The sequence below is a fragment of the Neltuma alba genome, unplaced genomic scaffold (assembly GCF_004799145.2).
Source record: "Neltuma alba isolate B1F8T4 unplaced genomic scaffold, ASM479914v2 tig00012515_pilon, whole genome shotgun sequence".
Taxonomy (NCBI): Eukaryota; Viridiplantae; Streptophyta; class Magnoliopsida; order Fabales; family Fabaceae; genus Neltuma; species Neltuma alba.
This window is the reverse complement of record NW_021636982.1, coordinates 512,905-531,674: the sequence shown is the minus strand read 5'-3', so window position 1 is coordinate 531,674 and position 18,770 is coordinate 512,905. Positions and strand designations below refer to the sequence as shown.

The 18,770-nt window shown below is 38.2% G+C and overlaps 3 protein-coding genes across 3 annotated transcripts; 1 reads left to right on the top strand and 2 right to left on the bottom strand.

The window, feature by feature from the left end:
* Positions 1-639: 639 nt before the first annotated feature.
* On the top strand, positions 640-3,815 carry LOC114727953 (E3 ubiquitin-protein ligase HAKAI homolog). Its single transcript, XM_028914743.1, has 4 exons — positions 640-708; positions 1,330-1,651; positions 2,481-2,539; positions 2,960-3,815. Exons 2-4 carry the CDS (start codon positions 1,400-1,402, stop codon positions 3,813-3,815), a joined length of 1,167 nt encoding a protein of 388 aa, XP_028770576.1. The 5' UTR covers positions 640-708; positions 1,330-1,399.
* Positions 3,816-4,920: 1,105 nt separating this feature from the next.
* LOC114727907 (ataxin-3 homolog) lies at positions 4,921-8,483 on the bottom strand. Its single transcript, XM_028914693.1, has 2 exons — positions 8,152-8,483; positions 4,921-5,908 (listed from the first exon to the last, which is right to left on the bottom strand). Exons 1-2 carry the CDS (start codon positions 8,392-8,394, stop codon positions 5,141-5,143), a joined length of 1,011 nt encoding a protein of 336 aa, XP_028770526.1. The 5' UTR covers positions 8,395-8,483; the 3' UTR covers positions 4,921-5,140.
* Positions 8,484-11,872: 3,389 nt separating this feature from the next.
* On the bottom strand, positions 11,873-18,416 carry LOC114727911 (OTU domain-containing protein At3g57810-like). Its single transcript, XM_028914697.1, has 5 exons — positions 18,355-18,416; positions 18,027-18,132; positions 17,822-17,876; positions 17,385-17,438; positions 11,873-12,304 (listed from the first exon to the last, which is right to left on the bottom strand). The coding sequence occupies exons 1-5, from the start codon at positions 18,407-18,409 to the stop codon at positions 12,161-12,163; spliced, it is 414 nt and encodes a 137-aa protein (XP_028770530.1). The 5' UTR covers positions 18,410-18,416; the 3' UTR covers positions 11,873-12,160.
* Positions 18,417-18,770: the final 354 nt, after the last annotated feature.

Genomic DNA, 18,770 nt, shown 5'->3' with positions numbered 1-18,770 from the left:
AATATGACATTTTATTAATTTATTTATATGCATGTATGTACATGTGCTCTTTTTTTTTCCGGCAAAAAAATATTTTCTTTTTTGGCCAAAGATGCATATTAGTATATACTACTCTATAATCCTTAATGTAAAATCTTGTTTGACTTTTATTTTGATCTTAAATATAAAATCTCAATCTACTTTATCTCTTATATTTATCCATTTTTTCAATCTCAATCTATTTTATCTCTCATATTTATCTATTTTTTTAAGATATTTCTTCAATAATAATAGTTTTAGCCAATTTACTCATTCGATCCTAAATATAAGACTTATTTTGTAGTGTAGTGCAAATTACACTACAATGAGTACACTGTAAAATGGGTCTTATATTTAAAATCGGAGGAATACTTGATCAGCAAGAATATTTTAGAAAAGACAACACTTATTTATTACAAATAACTAATTTAATTTATTTTTTTGATTTTTTTTAAATTAGTTAATTAGTTCTTATAATTAATAAGAGAGTATAATAATATTTATAAAATAACTTTCGTTTTAAATATCACGCTCCAAGAAATAAATCACATAAGCCGCAGCCTCCGTTTCCGTTTTCCCGGATTTCCCAAATCCATCGCTGTCGATGTTATGTCATTCTCAACTCGCAAACTTCGTTGAGGTGTGTCGAGGCAAAGAATTCTCGCTTGTCTTCCGATCTTCTTGGCGCAAGTGAGAGATTTTTCTTAACGATTCCTCTTTTAGTCTTCCTGCATTTCATTCCCCTGTTTTTCTTTCTGGCACTCGCTTTTCTGGCTGAGATGCATAGACATGTACTGGATATGGCTTTCTTGTGTTTTTTTCTTTCAGATTTTGAATTTTTATTTTCTCGTGTGCGTTGCATTGGTTACCAAATACCTGTTAAAATGATAAAACATCTAAGCACATTGTTGGACTTGCCTTTAATCACCGAATTAGCCAATGTATATGCTTTTGTTTATGAAGTTTGGATAACCTGACGATGGAGACTGTGCGTAGGCTGGGTAGTTCTCGTGCAATATATTCTGGCCAATGATATGTTTTCAAGATGTCGAGGTTCCTAACAATAGAAATGGTGTTGGGTTAGATTAATGAGATGAGTATTGTACTTTCCTTCAATCATAAAAAATTCCAAGAGGCTAATGTGAAATTGCATTTCTTGATTCTTTGATTAAGTTTGGATATCGTGGAATATGCTGGAAGATGATACTATATTTTCTGGATTTCCTTATAATCGGAATGGTAGTTTGGATGTCTTGGAATTATAGCATTTCTACTTGCTTATCTTTTACTTTGCTATAGCTATATTTGCAGTTTGAAGGACGGAACTTGGCTTCCTTTTTCCTTTTAAAACGTGGAGAGTTGTGAGAAGTAGTTATTGAATATGCTTCAGATTCGGCTTAGTAAGTTACCGGCCTCGGAAGGTTCAGCAGGGGCGAGGTCTGCACCTGTCGAGACTGCAATTGCATGCCCCGACCATCTAGTCCTGGCTGATCTACCTGTTGCAAAGGGCATCGGTGCAGCCACTGCCACTTCACTTATGAAGAGTTTAGGACGGAGGTCCCGCCGCCAGCTCGGCAATAGAGTTCATTTCTGTGTTCGTTGTGATTTTCCCATAGCTATCTATGGACGATTGGTAAGTACTTTAATAGGGGAAAATAAATTCACAAAATAGAACATTCTAGCTGAATAATTATTTGAAACTGACTTCATTCTCTTTAGTAGTGTGCAACCGAGTCAAAGGAAAGATTAATGTCGTGTCAGTTGTGCTATGCTTATAGCTGTTAAGAGAATCTCATTCTTACTCACACCCAATTCTCCTCAGTCGATGATGCATAAAAGTGTATTATAACTTGGTTTGTCATTTGAATAGTTGTACGAAGTATATGTCAGTTGCTGCCATTTGATTAATGCATGATTGAAAGTGGGGTCAAGAGTGTCATGAATGGGAGGTCTGCATAAACTACCCGAGTCCTGCGCTTGTTTAGGCTGGTCATTTCTGTTTCATGTTTGTATTTTATGGCAGAAACATTGAGATGAACATTTCACATTGTTTTCTTTTTCCTGCTCTTCATTCTGTGATGACTTTTCTGTGATAGAGGACAGTTGGTTTACTTTTAAAGCATTCCTTTGCCAATCTATTAGATTTTTTTCTCTTCAATTTAGATAATTATATGGCTATTACACTTATGACTTACCTGTTTCTTAGGATATCTGTATCTCTGAAATGCATTTCTAGTCTTAAGAAGTTTTATTTTCTTTGTATAGTTCTGATATGGACCTCATTAGTGATGTATTTCAGTTTCTGATGTCATCGGGACATCATGGCTGTCATGATTTGTGTTCGGCTTCACTTTCTTTGTCTGGGCTGTTTTCCCGGAAGGGTAGATGGGCTGAACGTATGCTTTAAGTTCTTGCATTCTTTGATGGTGGCTCGCTATAACTGACAGTTTGTGGTCTTGCAGAGCCCTTGCGAGCATGCCTTCTGCCTTGATTGTGCTAGAAGTGACCCAATGTGCTGCCTGTAAGAATGTTTCTTATCTTCTGATCGTCGAATAGGAAAGCAATGAATACCCGGTTATTTGTTTAGGAAGATTTTAGTTTCCAGCTCAACATAGGTTGTCTTCTTCCAACCTACACATATAACAGCTTTGAGTCCTAGTTCGAATGCCTTTGATTTCGGGCTTGAATTTTACTACTGAGTTGTATTCAATACGTTGCATAACATGAATTTGATGTAGTTTTTAAGTATTTAGCTAACACGATTTCATAACACATTCTAAACTTATCCATGTCATTTTGCAATATCAAAGTGGCTTGGAGTATTAGAGGGGACAAGGATAATTTTGTTCATTCATTTTATTAATAGACGTTTTGCTTTAAGGTTCACGAGATATATCTTTCACAGTTTGACAAATAGAATGACTTTGTTTCCTTGGAACAGGTGTGATGAACGAATCCAGAAGATTCAAACCATCAAAATGATGGAGGGAATCTTTGTTTGCGCTGCTCCCCATTGTCTAAAGTCTTTCTTGAAGAAGACTGAATTTGAATCTCACATCCAAGAAAACCACTCTGATCTGCTTCGGCCTAATGCAGAGAGAGAGGATGGAAATGAGTCAGAGGCACAGAGTGTTAGGCAATCTACAGCATCAGACTCCACTGCTCGAGGTCCCCATAGGCCCGTTTTCTCTCCTGGTTCAAAGTCTCAGCTTCAGGATTGGGATGATAAAAGCCGTCAACAACCAACGAGAGAGCAGCCCCCTTCAAGGTCAATTCAACAGCCAAAGCCACCATTTTTGGGTCAAGCACCTAATCCTTCTTTGGATCCTCAGTCAGGCAACACTGGAGCTATTCAACAGGACTTCCATTCACAGAGTTTTGACATGAAGCAGTCCCAACGTGAACCCTGCCATCTCGTTGAGAGACAGCAAGGAGTTTCTTCAGAGACCCCAATTCGTGATTATCCACCCATGCATTCTATCAAGCCAACCGATGTTGCCATGCAAGTTAATCCCAATGCATTTCCGAAACCTCCTATAGCATTTAGTTACCCCCCTTACCCACAAGAGGTAGCTCAGCCTTTTTATGCTACATCCTATGACATGCCTAGGCAGAACTCGTCTTCTGAAATAGGTTTCGATCAGGGTTCACTATTTGGATACCCACGAGTTCCTGTAAGTGGCCCAAATTTTCCAGCAAATTATCCTCAGGCCTGGAATGCAGGAATGACCGGTGTACCTTTTGATCAAGCTCAGGGTGGTATGATTACTGATCCAAGAGATGCTAAAGGGATGTAGGTGTGACGTTCAGTGCCCCCCAAGGTCTCATTTTGTAACCTCCGGAATAGAAATAGTATTTTAAATGTTTGATGAGCTTGGAGTTCGTTGAGTGTGGTTGTGGGTAGCAGCATGATGACTGTGATATATTTGGACAACATGACTAACAAGGATTCCCAATCATCAGTGTTATGGTATCTCATGAAAGAAAGTGGTGTTAGGATGATTAACTTCAGGGTGATTCCTAGTTTTGTGTTTTAGACTCAAGAGGGTAATATCTTGAGCTATCCAATATTAATTCAAGTTGTCTTTGGATAGTTTCGTTCTCATTGAATTTTAAAAGTTCTTCAATAGGTGTCTAATGGCTATAAAATTTTCGTTTTTCCCCAAAAGAATGGGGAAATAATTGAGAAGGTCCAGTGGGAGGAAAGCAATAGAATCATGGTTCCCATGAGAAATGCTACTTTGAAATCAGAACCTCTGATTCTGAAAAACGATGAGAGGTTGATGCATAGATGATAATAGATGTCAAAAAAGCGAAATATATTTTTTTAACAAAAAACACGATGCGACATAAATCAAGATTGGCCAATTTTACATGCAATTGAATTAGAAGCCATTAACTTGTTCAATTTATATATAGATAAATAAATGCAGAATAACTACTTTATGTTTACCTGTAGTTAATACGGTTTTACTTTGTTGAGAACACATGTATAATTTTGTACATTTTTATTTGGTATTATCATATAAATTAATGTATTACATTTAGTTTAAGATGAATTGTACTACTCATAACTTACTGTATAACTTACTATAATTTTACATTTTATATTCATACTAGGGTTGAAGGTTGGTTACAGAAATAAACAAATAATTAAAAAACCTTGCAAATCTTTTCGGCTAGATAGACCTAGACTAGGCCGACCCATCCTGCCGCAGCAAAAAGGACTTGCGGCCATGTCTAGACATGCATCAACTTTTTTTGAGCCGCTCTTTTCTTAATCATACCTTTTCTAGTATCAAAAGGAGTTGTCATCTACCCGTTCAATTCGCTATGTAAATCTAATCGGTGTTCTTGAGGCATTATGGCTTCTAAGAATGGCAGCATGTAGCAACATGACACTGCAAAACAAAAGTGTATGTAATATATTCAACTTAACTCCTAATCATGTGAAAAAGCTGTAAGGTTGTCCATTGCCATCAAACTTGAGAATGTACATACTGCACATAACCTTGAATTTGAGCCTATGATGTATGTTTTGACCAACCAGAACATGTATATATTAATGTCCTCGATTATGGAAAATAGTTTTCCAGGAACAAGCGCAATGTTTTCTCAAACACTAATTTTCTTTAGTATGCTGGTTTTCACCTTGAGGGACCCTAACAACAGAGGTCACCTCTAGGTTGTTTAGATCATGTCCATCAGGAGAAGCTTCAGTAGCTTTCAGTTGCTTGCTGCATTGATCACTTGGAGGGGCGTCCACTTGCTTGTTGGATTGATCATTTGGAGGGGCATCGGCTTTGGTAGTTGCCACCTCTTTATTACTTTGATTATCATTTTGCGGGGTGCTGGCTTCAGCACTGGCCACGGCTGGGGAAGAATCCATAAGGCTAGCTGCTATTGCAGCCTTCAAATCCTCATCTTCCCCGTCTGAAAACATTTCTTCTTCTCCGTATGAAAGGAATTGATCAGGATGGTGTTGGGGCTCATCGACTCTCTGGCCAGGAGCCTGTATCGAGTTGCAGGATTTATTTATCCTCTCAGCATCTTCAGGTGACAGCCACTGTCCAAAACCATTTGAAGCTTCAGATGAGGATATTGGAAATTCTTTTGGGAAGTTTCCTCTGACCAGGAATATGCTCCATCCAAAGCCTTTCAAGGAGTCAAGATAGGCTGAGAGGTAGAACTTTGACAGGTGCTGTGGCGCTGCATAGAGACTGTCAAAATTATACCATTCCCCATTCACTTTGCGTATACAAAACCAATGGTTTTGCAGATGACAAATAAAAGCATTTTCCAGTCCAGGATCAATCTGGGCAGGCTCAGCAACTGGAGAGTCCAAGGGGATGACTTGCAGATCCCAAACTTCCAAAGCTTTCTGCAAAACCTACAGGAAAAACTTTGCATCATTAAGTAAACCATCAAAATGCATGGCAAAAAGTGACATTAAAGGATGCAAATCCTGATTTAGTCACCTATTAGAGAATTGAAGGGAAATATTTCACCAACAAAATCCAACTACTTTCAACATCTTGCAAAAAGGAAATTAAGGATTAGTTGATGACATCATAGAAACTTGATTTGGCTATTATAGACAAAAGCCTGCAAAATAGTAGTACACACTGGAAAAAAGACATTTAATCAAAATCCAGATTAATTGATGCACATGTATTAATTAAAAAATCATAAGAGGACTGCAGTCGAATTGGAAACCAGATCAGTAACGATTCTCATTAACATATATCTGAAACTCAGTTCAATTGGCCTAACATGACTTCACGTTAGATTTCAGGTTTCGCACAATCATGCTAAGATAAATGGCGTATTATGCGAGCAGCTTAGAAAATTTGAAATATTAAATAGCATTACAACTATCTAAGACCCAATCAACTTATTGAACAAAGTGAGCATTGTGTATGTGTCTTAAAATTCTCAACCAAAACAAAAATAGCATGTCTTTCCAATTGGTGAACTTCCTCATCCTGTCTCGACATTGCCAACATCTGCAGATACATGCATATCAATTTGCTCACTATTTTTGGCATTCTACCTATAAAATTTATGGAATCATCAGAGTAAATAAGTATAAATGCACATTCATAAACAGACATTAACTCATCATCTTCCAAAGGCTTGTTAGACATTATTTGAGGGAGAAAAAGAGAACATAAATAAGGGAAACAACTGCAAAGTATCATTCAAAATTTGTCAAACATCTTAGCTTACGTATGGAAATAATAACAACCTTTTGTTATTTAGGTACTCGCTATGGGTTTTTTACAGTGGTAAGAGGCCCAACCTGTCATAAAAATGACCTGCCCTGACAATTGGTATTGCCACCCATTAATTCCCACATGTATAAATTTTAAACTTCTTGCTCAGCTTTCCCATTAAAGTGCCAAAAATAAAGCTCAAAACTTGTGCCACACAAGTTAACTTGGTCCTCAAGCTAATGTTTATATGATTATGAAAACTTTTAGCCTAACGAAATGCTAAGTAGCTATTAGAATTTCAAATATCAAATATCCCCACAAGACTATCTGGCATATGACTATCATATATGAAAATAAAATTATCGTTCAAAAGGCTCAAGCAAACAAAAGTTTTATGAAATAAACGGGGACCATAATGTAGTACTATTCTGGTTCATCATATACTATTTTTATCATTATAAGATTTGTTATACAATATCATTCTAAGATCTGTTATACAATATAATGTTCGTTAATTCTATAGCATACATTGCTAAGCCTGTAGCCTTACCCCCCAAAAACACCATATCTCATGCCCGTACCATGCCCATGCAATCTAAGCATTAAAAGGATCAAAGAATGCAAAATATAACATGCTGCCAGTTTACTTGTAAGCTGAAAAAGATGCCAAACTGTTAAATCTCTTGCTCAACCAAGGTGCATGACCATTAGAATACACATATGATCCACACCAATCAGTAAAAGTATAGATAAACAAACTTAGTTGCGCACTAGAGCCAAAGGCATCGAACAACGCCCAAAAGTTTGCTTGTAGAGATTCCAGGCAACGAAGAAAAATCGAGAAGGGGCTGAAACTGCCATATACAAGAAAAAACCTCTGAATAAGATTCTATTTTAAACTTAGGTGCGCCCTTCCTTACTCAATCTGGTCCAAGCGAAGGAAACTCCCTCCGGGCGAAAAAATGTAAGCAGTTATTATGCAACAAGGGATGCCCATAGATCATTCAAGTAGACCATTAGAACTCATTGTTCCACGTCCACGTTCATTCATCAACTAAAGCATGAAATACGCATGTAAATTCAAATAAGCTCAATCAACAATTAGCGAGTAATCATGTAGTACTCAGCCAAAACAAGAGAGACTTGCTACTTCCACCAGAAGTGTGTGTTCAGTAGATATTAATAAAAAGCCCTTTCCGAGCCTTTTCCTAACAGTTTAAGATTTAAAATGAGTTGGACCTCGACAATTATATAATGCTCGCAGGAATCAGCATTTTAGCACGCAATACAATACCACATAAGTTGACCAAAGTTTTTCTGCCTGCTTTCATTGATACTATGAGAAAGAGGTGAGAGGGGAAGATAAAAGAATACACTTTGAAACTAAAACTTATAAAAGAGAGGAAATTGAAGAAACCTGTATACTAAAATCGCCATCCAAAGACACATTGTGGGACTCCTCGGTGAGAAAATCGCCGGAGCAGACGCCACCCTGAAGCATCATCTGACGCTCCTTGCGATCGAGATCGGATGCCAAAGCCGCTAAATCGAATTCGGAGAAGAATGGCCCCTGAAGCACTGTGTTGACGCAATGCATAGCGCAGAGCTTTGACTCTTGTACCTCATGGTACAACATTCCACCATTGCTGGCCCCTTCCATAATTTACAACCCCTATCAACGATTTCGCGGCGAATGCAGATGACGCTAAAAGAATAAATTATAAAACCCTAGAATTTATATAAAGGATTATGTGTTCGACGAATTTGGTAAGGAGACGAGAAGGAAGAAACGAAAGAGTAAAATGGAATGAACTGAAAAAGTGAAAATATCGGGGCTTTGGTTGCGGTTTCGGTTTCGTTTTGTGGAGATTTTCAGTCTTCGCGCGTGGACGTTATGATATGGGAGCGCGTGCCACTGCCACGTATGCATACTGGAGCTGTCCCGGATGGGGAGATTTAGATTTGGATTGGAGGCCCATTTCATTAAATCGATGCCACAAGGGCAGATTTCCCCCTTTTTTTTTTATATGGAATTACAATTCACTCCCATGAAAGGTACCCCTTTTTCACTGAAGTCCCTCACATTAGAAGTAGGATTTCAAAATCGAAACCTCGTGTTTAAAAAGTCAGAGTCAAGACACTTAGGAGCGGAAATCTCGTTTCCCCGGAGAAGAAGAGATAAGTACAAGAACATAGTGGAAAGAGTAAACAGGAGATTACAAGGGTGGAAAGCTTCCAGTCTTTCTCTTGCTGGGTGCATCACGCTTACCAAGTCGGTAGTTAACGCCATGACACTGTACCCGATGCAACATGACAGTATTCCTAAAGGGATCCTTGATGAACTGGAGAAAAAAGAGCGTGGATTTATATGGGGAGACAATGAATGCAAAAGGCGATGGCATGCTATATCATGGGATAAAATGTGTAGTCCAAAGAATTCGGGAGGTGTGGGAATAAAAACTCTTCAGACTATGAATGAGGCGTTCCTTTGCAAACTAATTTAGCGCAGCTTAAAGAGGCCAAATGAATTATGGGCTCGAGTCTTGAAAGGAAAGTATGGGGATAGAGAGATATAGCAGGGGAATGTAATTGAAAAGAGAAGTGATTCAAGACTTTGGAAGGGGATGGTCAGGATGTGGGACAGATGTTACTCTAACATAGAATATGTGCAACAGCAGTCATCGAAAGATGGACCCAAGATAAAATGGAAATTGACAAAAGACGGGAAATTCACAATAGCCTCAGCTTACAACTGGTTGAGGGGAACTGCAAACGAGCAACAAAGAGAATGGACTCTAGTCTGGCAATTGAGAGTACCAGAACGAACCAGAATCTTCATGTGGCTGGTCATGCATAAGAGGCTAATCACAAAGGAAATAGCCAAGTGATGGGATGGATCCACTGGAACATGCCCAATCTGTAAAAAAGAACAGGAATCAATTCTCCATGCACTAAGAAATTGTCCTCATGCCACGGCAATCTGGAGAAATATTTTACCTGTCAAGTATCGAGTTGACTTCCTCAATGCTGATTGGAACTCTTGGTTGTATATGAACATGACAAACATGAAAAAGAGCTACGAACTTTGGAGATGGTCTGATATCTTCACAGTGACCTGCTGGTTCATTTGGAGATGGAGGAATGCATTAATCCATAACCAAGACTATGAACCACCAAACAGTGGAGCAAACGAAATTTGGAAAGCCCTGAAGCACTATCAGTGTGGCACAAAGAGTGATGCGTTGCAAGTTAAAAGACAGGAGACCATATGGGTATCATGGACCCCACCACCAAGAAATTGGTGCAAATTAAACACAGATGGAACGGTCTCAAGAGAAGGTGTTACTGGTTGCGGAGGAGTGATAAGGGGTGATTGTGGTGAATGGTTAAGAGGATTCTCAAAGAAGCTGGGAAACATGGACATAGTGGAAGCAGAACTGGTAGGAATTCTAGAGGGCATGAAGCTATGCTGGAGCATAGGTTTCAAACTCATCAAGTAGAAAGCGACGCGAAACAGATAGTAGATTCCTTGAGCTCAAACCACTATCGTAGGATACTCACATATTCAGCAGAAGGTACTAGAGTGGACGAACAGAGACTGGAGGGTGGAGTTTCATCAGATATACAGAGAAGTTAATCGATGCGCCGATTGCCTAGCACATATAAGCCTTCTACTCAAGAGCTCTTATGAGCTCTGGGAACAACCCCCCACGGAAATCAGAGACTTGCTTCGAGAGGACAGGGAAGGACGTGGGACTCCACGTGTGATCAGAATGTAATTTTGGTTTATTTCTTTGTTCACCAAAAAAAAAAAGGGCTTGTTGATAGATGCTTTGAATTTAAAAAGCGACAAAGCTACTCCGTGAAAGAAACAAAAAGAAAAGATGGGAATTGGTTGAAAAGAAAGGGTATGAATGAGTCACGTAGAAGTGAGTTAAATTTTGGAGTATTAAGCCTGATGGGACTAGGTTGTGAAGGTAATCAATATAATACTTGTAGTCCTTAATATAAAAATTAGATGATTAATTTGACAACCAAACTTAATATTGATACTTCAGTTGATCCAAGAAGCAAGGCCACCAGAGGATATTTAAGATCCCATTTGATACGAAATATTAAAAATAAGGGATAGAAACTAGGATTATAAGTGAAAAAAATCATTAAAAATTTTTTTAGCATGATTAATTACTTGTTACATGGGATTAGGCAAACTCATAAAAGTAGGATTAGGGAATACTACTTTCCCCATAGTATTCTTTAATCCCACATACATGGATTTATCTAATCTCATGCAACAAATAATTTTTTATACTAAACACTATTTTCTTAATTTCAATTCAAATCTCTATTCTTCATTTTTAATATTTCGTATCAAATGATATCCTAGAGTTTTCCAATAAACTTGGCCACTTGTCCGATCATATTAGCTAAGCTCATATGCATTGCGTTAAAAGCTTTGGTGGATTCAATGGTGCAAAGAAGTTCAAGAATCATCGCAATTTCAAAGAAGGGTTTATGCCTTAGCCGGAACATTTCTCCTAGTTTCATCAAAGAAATTAGAGACTCGCCTATTGGACCATCTCATTTGATTACATGCCTATAAAAGCAAATTCCTAAGCTCATTAAATTGCACGCTTGACCCATTGCACAGACATTGATTTTATGAACAGATTGGCCCCTCTCGAATGCAGTAGTCTTTTGCTTTACGATATGTATATAAGCAACATGCTCTTAGGCTCTTAGCCCCTCTCTCTTCTACGGATAAATTCCACAGCCTTTAATATGGTAAAGATTAATCGGGTAATCATCATTACAATGTACCGTTTACTGTGAAGAGAAATTTATTTTGAAGAGAAAATCATTTTCACGAGAGCTCTCATCATTGTATCCCTTTCTACTTATCTTCAATTTTAAAGGATCCGAATTTATGGCACTACAACCCCCTCAATTTGTGCCTCCAACTGGGTTGTGTAAATCTACTCTTGAACCACTGCGACTTCGGATCGGGCTAACAGGCCCAAAAAAAAAAAAAGGACTAGGTAAAAAAATTATTTACCATGCTTCATGCATAACCACGACTGACATCTTTATGATAGAATTCTTCAATCTAAACATGATAAATATTTAGTCTTTTTTAATGATACGATAAGTACAATTGTTTATAATCAATCATTTGAGGTCCATACGTGTGTTTAATCGGAAGACATCACGAATGAAGAACACTAGCTACTCCTCATTTGCATGTACCGTTCAAGAGTCAAAGGTAAAAGAGAATGAGAATATGACAATTCACAGTGTTTCTATTACTGTTAAGGTCAAAGCCACATGAAATCCTACTCTACAATATCTAAAAGGAAAGAGTACAAAATAAAATCTGAATCATGCACCAATTTTCCTTTCGCCCCATTCATCTATGCAATTATTCCTCAACAGAGAAGATCATAATGGTTCTTACCGCTGTATAATAGCCTCACAACTTTCTTGGGTTTCGAGTTCCTTGTTTTCTTCTTAAAATCACTTCCATATTCCGCAATGGCAATGAAACCAGATCCCCATCCACTCCCCCTATGCTGCATTTGATTAATAAGAAGATATATGTTAATAGACCCAATCTTACACCTACCAAACACAACCACTTGTTCCAAAATGCATAAATAGTTGGTTTTCTTGAAATTCGCTGTCGAATTGAGTGTTGATGGACGGCTTGAAGACCGATGGCAGTCCCTTGTCTCTAGTCTCTACTAATATGTTTATGCTATTACAGAAGATACTGATAATTTGATAAACACAGAGAGAACATAAACTACAAGACAACAATACACATAATCTAGTGAAATGACAAGGGATCATCGTCCAAGAAGATAACAGCAGGACATTATTTTTGGTTTTTATAAACAACGTTTTAATGTACCGTAATTAGCCTTCAGTCATCACTCTACTTTTGTTAACAGTGTATTTGGTCGTTGCTTGAATGCTATGTTTGAAATTTTGGTTATAGGGGTCCTGTTCTAATTATAGACTAGGTTATATGTTGCTTTTGCCTATATTTCCCCAGTTAAATTTGGTGTTTACTTTAGTTGAAAACCAGCCATGGAGTGAAGGAGAATTCGAAAGCCTGGAGACTCATGAGTCAACTTTCCATCTCATTTATTTGCTTAAAATATATAGAGTGCTATATTAAAACAATCTCGAGTTACAATGCCACCTCTAAGACACAGCAAGGTGTCTCTGAAAGTAAGCCATCCAATTATCTTGTAAAATCTGGAACTTGCCAATCACTGGCCCTAAAGCCATTCTTATTCTCATTTTTCGTTTTTTTTTTTTTTTTTTGAAAAAAAGAGAGAAGAAATTGAAAAAGCAGTAGCAAGGGGAGGTTCCCCACAATCACCAATGGCTAAAAACGTTTTTTCATAGCCTAAGTGTTCAAGTTAAATACTTGATGATCCTTAGTTCCCCCTGCGCTATGTTTGCTTCTTGAAAATTAAAATCACAGTCGTACATCTACATCTCTCTTGTTTCCCTTGCAAGGATGTAAGTAATTTTTCCAATATAGATACAAGCAGCATCTCAAACAGCCAATATGCCATCATCTTTAAATGACAGAACAGTCATTTACTATGCATCAGATTCACGTAAATAAACTCAATATAATATCACTTTAACTTTCAATAGCTAAATTACCTGGCATGATGATATCATTAAGTCATAAGTCATAGATCAGTGCATATCATACGGATATTATTAGATAAGCTGCCCATAGGGAAGCATCACTAGATTAGAAATGTCTCAGATTCTGATAGAGACCAAGATAAAACAGTAGACAAGTAATGCTGAAACTGATATTAATCACACAAAAGGTTGGGTTCAATACAATATATAACTGGCACAGTTCACACAGGAAACAACAAAGGTCACTCAACTCACTAGCACACTAAAATACATACTGAAATACAAAGAAAATGATGAAGAAAGACTCTCTTCCTCCACCCCTCACCTGGCATTCGAGGGGCCAGCACTCTCCTCACCAAACTCAGTCCAAAAAATAAGTCCCCCTTCCACTGAGAACCCAACGAATATTAATACTCCAAAAAGTGATCCTCACAACCCCCAATACAACAGTTTCCTAGGTCAGGCCTATAGCCACCCTAGAGTAACTAATATGCTCAATAACTTTCTCTAAAAGACAATAAAGCTTGAGGCCAACGTCCAGGGTAGCAGAAAGTGATTTTACTCTTCCATGTATCTTGCTAATTTTACTTTTATAGGTCTGGTAAATAAAGCTGATTCTATCATTACCCTCCCCTAAAAGCTGCACCTTGTCCTCAAGGTGATAGGTGGCAGAACCATGAATTACATGTTCATCTGTTTCAATAATCATGCCATTCTTCGTCAATCCTTGGGCGATATCTTCAACTTCTATGCCTGAAAATGCGCTTCCATTTTCTTCATTGGCTCTTGAGAAAATTTGTAGCTGAATATCTGTTCTTTTGCTGACAAAACCACAAATTCTAGTTAGTCCCTCAATTTTGTCAGGATATTCCACCTGTCGGAAGCAATGGGCCATAAATAAAATTACTATATTCTGATAGATGGCCCTAAATGCGTCTAATTCATCACTAGCTTCAATTAGCAGCTTAAAAACAGCAGAGATATCTGAAGTATTATGCAGAACAGATGCAGACCTATCACCTCCAGCCACTTGAGCATTGAAAGTAATTATTAACATCCCTTGACTAGAAATTATGACAGCCCACACAATAATCTCCAGCACAAAAAACCTTTTACCCATTAACCAGAATCGAAGTTGAAGATGTATGGTCATTCTCCCTTGGTTGGGCCATAGCTCCCCAAAAAGACCTTTAACCCTGACCCACGTTTTACCGTCTTCAACACATAGTCCTTGCTCAGAGAAGTAAGTCAGAGGCAATATAAACTGATGGGAGACGTTGGGTGTACTGGACCCTCCTTAGTGTTTTGAAGTTCTCGAATGCGAAGGCCCAATAATCTGTCTCTTCAGAAGTCTCAATAACCCAGAAAATTTCTCTACGTAAACCCAAAATCTCCAAATCATGAGCCTCTGATTTGTTTCCTATAGGGCCAGTCAACCCGTTAATCCCAGAACATGCAGCACCAGAATAAGCAAGTGGGGTGGAGTGAATTTTTTGTTTCCCAAGCTTCCAATATGTATCGTCGGTATTTGCACAGAAGAGACATTGCTGTACATCGCTAAAACCTCCGAAACTAGAACATACGAATTTGCAGAATTTCTTGTAGGCACCGAGGGTTGTTTTAGTAGGAAAGAAAGTCGCCTCTGTTTCAACGCCTTCCACCCCTGTATTCAAACTGCCCTTGGCTGGTTCCCAAAAGCGCAATGGAAATGTTCCCGTCAATCTATTTGAAGATGAGTTGGATTGCGGCGTTATGGATTGAAGGCTTTGGGCTACTTTAAAGCCCAAGCCCATCTTCCTCTTAATAACTCTGAAATCAGTTGGTGTATGCGACTGGGTCATTCCCCTCTCATAATGTAAGAAGATATTGGGCCCAATTTTACCTATTTTTGGGCTTCCACTACAAGCAATTAGCTTAACCCGATCCAGTCTCCACTTGCTTTTCACCCTACCTTTGCCGTTTTTCCTCTCTCTCCTGTGTTTAACGACCAGTTTTGGGGCCGTTGGTTTCCGCCGTCTTGACTGAATTCAAATGACGACTCCCCTTGTGCGAAACGTTCAAACGCATCATTGTTTGCATGCCCTACTACTGCCACCTTCTCCTTCGTCTCCCGCATCTTACTTTTGCCCAAAGAAATTGGTATCTTAATTTGTTTTCCAGCCGCTGCAAGTTTTTCTCCCTCTTGCTCATCATCATTTTGCTTCTCATCTTCCTTCTCAACATCTTCTTGCATTTTTCCTTCTAACTGAAAATCTTCAACAACGTCTCGCAAGGTCTTAAAAGTCAACGGTTTCAACTCTGCCTTTAGCTTCTTTCTTCGTCGCTTATCATATTTCCAGTATTTTTTCCTCTTCTCAAGATTATAGGTTCGTGTCTCCTTCTCGGTCGCTTTTGCTGCAGCGGCACCCATTTGTTGAGTTTCGATGGAACTGCTTATCATTATTTTGGTAGCTTGTGAGACTTGAGAACCTTCGTGTATCAGCCTTTCTTTTGGATGGTTGCTGAAAACTTCTTCAAGCTCCTCTCTTTCAGAAAAAGGTTGAAACTTTATTAGTTGTTCAGCCTTCAGTTCTTTCCCTACTTCATTCTCGGTTGTGGCTTCCTCTGGGCTTATGAAATCACTTCTTTTAACATCAAAGGACTTTGGTGCCGTTACAAGCTGCAACTCAGGTTGATCTTTTTCAATCTTCTCTTCAAGTGAAAAAGGCGCCAACTTAAATTGTTGCTGAACAGTAGGCTCTTCCTGTCCCTCTTCTTGCTCATCTGATTTCTTCTTGTCTTCTTTCTCTTCTATTACCCCATCTTCAACTTCCCTTTTTGTCTCTGAGTTTTCCTCTGCTTCCACAAACTTATTCCCTTCATTTCCTTTTCGTAGCTCTTGTTTAGTAGAGAACCTTTTTATTATCTCTCTTTTGAGCTCACTCCAGCTTTGTATGGTTGCTTGGGTGTCAAACCAAATAAGCCAGTCCATAGCTTTTTCCCAAAGACATGCCACAGCAACCTCCAACTTTTCATCCTCTGCGATGAAGTTGTTTAGGAAATATTTTTCCACATGACAGAGCCATTCAAAGGGATCCTCTCCGTAGAAAAAAGGTAGTGTTTTGTACCATCTTTCATCCTTCACCACCATTCTTCCTACCTACAGCCCCAAGATCTCACTGCTCTGATACCAAAATGATAGAGACCAAGATAAAACAGTAGACAAGTAATGCTGAAACTGATATTAATCACACAAAAGGTTGGGTTCAATACAATATATAACTGGCACAGTTCACACAGGAAACAACAAAGGTCACTCAACTCACTAGCACACTAAAATACATACTGAAATACAAAGAAAATGATGAAGAAAGACTCTCTTCCTCCACCCCTCACCTGGCATTCGAGGGGCCAGCACTCTCCTCACCAAACTCAGTCCAAAAAATAAGTCCCCCTTCCACTGAGAACCCAACGAATATTAATACTCCAAAAAGTGATCCTCACAACCCCCAATACAACAGTTTCCTAGGTCAGGCCTATAGCCACCCTAGAGTAACTAATATGCTCAATAACTTTCTCTAAAAGACAATAAAGCTTGAGGCCAACGTCCAGGGTAGCAGAAAGTGATTTTACTCTTCCATGTATCTTGCTAATTTTACTTTTATAGGTCTGGTAAATAAAGCTGATTCTATCAGATTCCAATTAGCTTATATACTGACTCAGTGTGCCCAAAATAATGAAGACATGGTGACCAATTAATTTCTCATTTCCTATGAATGGATCTCCGCATTACATAAGAGATTAGCACCTTCATCTGTCTGAAATGCATTATTGTTCATACACAGTAACATAACGAGAAGAGTAAGACGGCTTAGAAAAAGTCCAGCATGGCTGTGGGGAAAAAGGAAGTGGAGAGGCACACGCTAATTACAAGTTTTTCTTTCTCAACTATAAATAGATAACCATTGATTTACTTAGAACATAAAGTTACTTCAGGCATACCTCATGCTCTGGTATGTAAACAATAATTGGCTGCTTGCACAATTTTGAGAGCACCTGACAGAATGTGGACATTAGTCAGTATCTGAATTTTCAATTAAGGGGGCAGTGCGATTAAGCAGTCAATATATAAAAACAAGTGATGGCAAACTTTTAGGTCCAGATAAAGTTTTAAGCACAAGTTCCCACTAAAAGTAAAATAATATAACTTTCTTCTGATGTCTGATATTAAAGTAATAAAATATGCATTAAAGAATATTATAACTTTGGTTGTTAAAATAGTAAAATATACGTTTAATTTTATACGAAAGCATAAAATGCATATAATATCGTTGGCAAAAAAAAAAAAAAATGGATCTAATATTGAAATCATGAAAGTGTGGGGAAAAACAAAAAGACAAAAACTTCCAAGATATCCAGGAAAAACCACAAAAACTAACCAGTAGCTCTGACTCTCCTCCCCAGAAATCAGGCCTCAAAATGCGCTGGCAGTAACTACAGAATAACAAACCCAATTGTGCTGAGTACTTCTGCCATCAATTACACAAAAGGCAACATTTCATGATCTTTATTTCTGTTTTTCCTATGGTCTTTTCTGTCAATGCTTCCTGAATTTTCCCAAAAAAAGTTTAAAAAAGGGCATACCGTTTTAGAGACTCATCAACTGTGATGGCAATCAGAGCATCTTCATATAACTTGCGTTCTCCTTTATTTTCACAGATAACTTCTCTCACGGCCAGTCTTAATTCATCTGTGCTATCAGCAGCCAAGCCAGAGGTTGACCATTGACGAAAAGAAGAAAAAGAATAGAAGATGAGCAGGCCAGGTTAATATCATGATAGTCTTAAAGCTAAATTTATGATAATATATATATATCTAAGAGCCATATGGTGAAAATTCTGCAATTTGAAAAGCGCGAAAATATCAATTAATTTTTCCATCTGCGTGTCATTCAGTCTGTGTATCAGAATACCTGCATTTTCTCTCTCCTCATGTGGGTTAACAGCGATTCCCTTATTGTAAGCCATTTCTTTGACCTGAAGAAGAGAAATTTAGGCCAAATACATTGTATAAGCTTTGCTTTGCAACTCAACTTACTTTCTGTGATTGTATGCGGTGGTCCCAAGTGTAGAAGGACTTGGCAATTCAACATATCAACAAGGATGCCAGGGAATGGACTCTGGCACTTTACTTACTAGAGAAAATAAAGGCCATGCCCCCTAACAAGGCGAAAGAAGGGAAGAAATTATGATTTACAGTGTAATATTCAACATCCAACTTTGAAGGACTATTTGTCAAAGAGTGGTGCCATCCAATACCTTCATGATCTTAAGCCTAATCAATATCATTCCATGCTAGCTAACAATGATAACTTAAACAGAGGTCATT

What these genes read in the sequence shown, in the direction of transcription:
- LOC114727907 (XM_028914693.1), bottom strand. Translation starts at nt 8,394, where the DNA reads ATGGAAGGGGCCAGCAATGGTGGAATGTTGTACCATGAGGTACAAGAG. An exon ending in ATGGCGATTTTAGTATACAG is followed by an intron (nt 5,909 to 8,151) that starts GTTTCTTCAATT and finishes TTTTTCCTGTAG; the next exon opens with GTTTTGCAGAAAGCTTTGGA.
- LOC114727953 (XM_028914743.1), top strand. Translation starts at nt 1,400, where the DNA reads ATGCTTCAGATTCGGCTTAGTAAGTTACCGGCCTCGGAAGGTTCAGCA. An exon ending in TAGCTATCTATGGACGATTG is followed by an intron (nt 1,652 to 2,480) that starts GTAAGTACTTTA and finishes GTGGTCTTGCAG; the next exon opens with AGCCCTTGCGAGCATGCCTT. An exon ending in AGTGACCCAATGTGCTGCCT is followed by an intron (nt 2,540 to 2,959) that starts GTAAGAATGTTT and finishes TCCTTGGAACAG; the next exon opens with GTGTGATGAACGAATCCAGA.
- LOC114727911 (XM_028914697.1), bottom strand. Translation starts at nt 18,409, where the DNA reads ATGGCTTACAATAAGGGAATCGCTGTTAACCCACATGAGGAGAGAGAA. An exon ending in GTTGATGAGTCTCTAAAACG is followed by an intron (nt 17,877 to 18,026) that starts GTATGCCCTTTT and finishes GTTATTCTGTAG; the next exon opens with TTACTGCCAGCGCATTTTGA. An exon ending in GAGGAGAGTCAGAGCTACTG is followed by an intron (nt 17,439 to 17,821) that starts GTTAGTTTTTGT and finishes ACATTCTGTCAG; the next exon opens with GTGCTCTCAAAATTGTGCAA.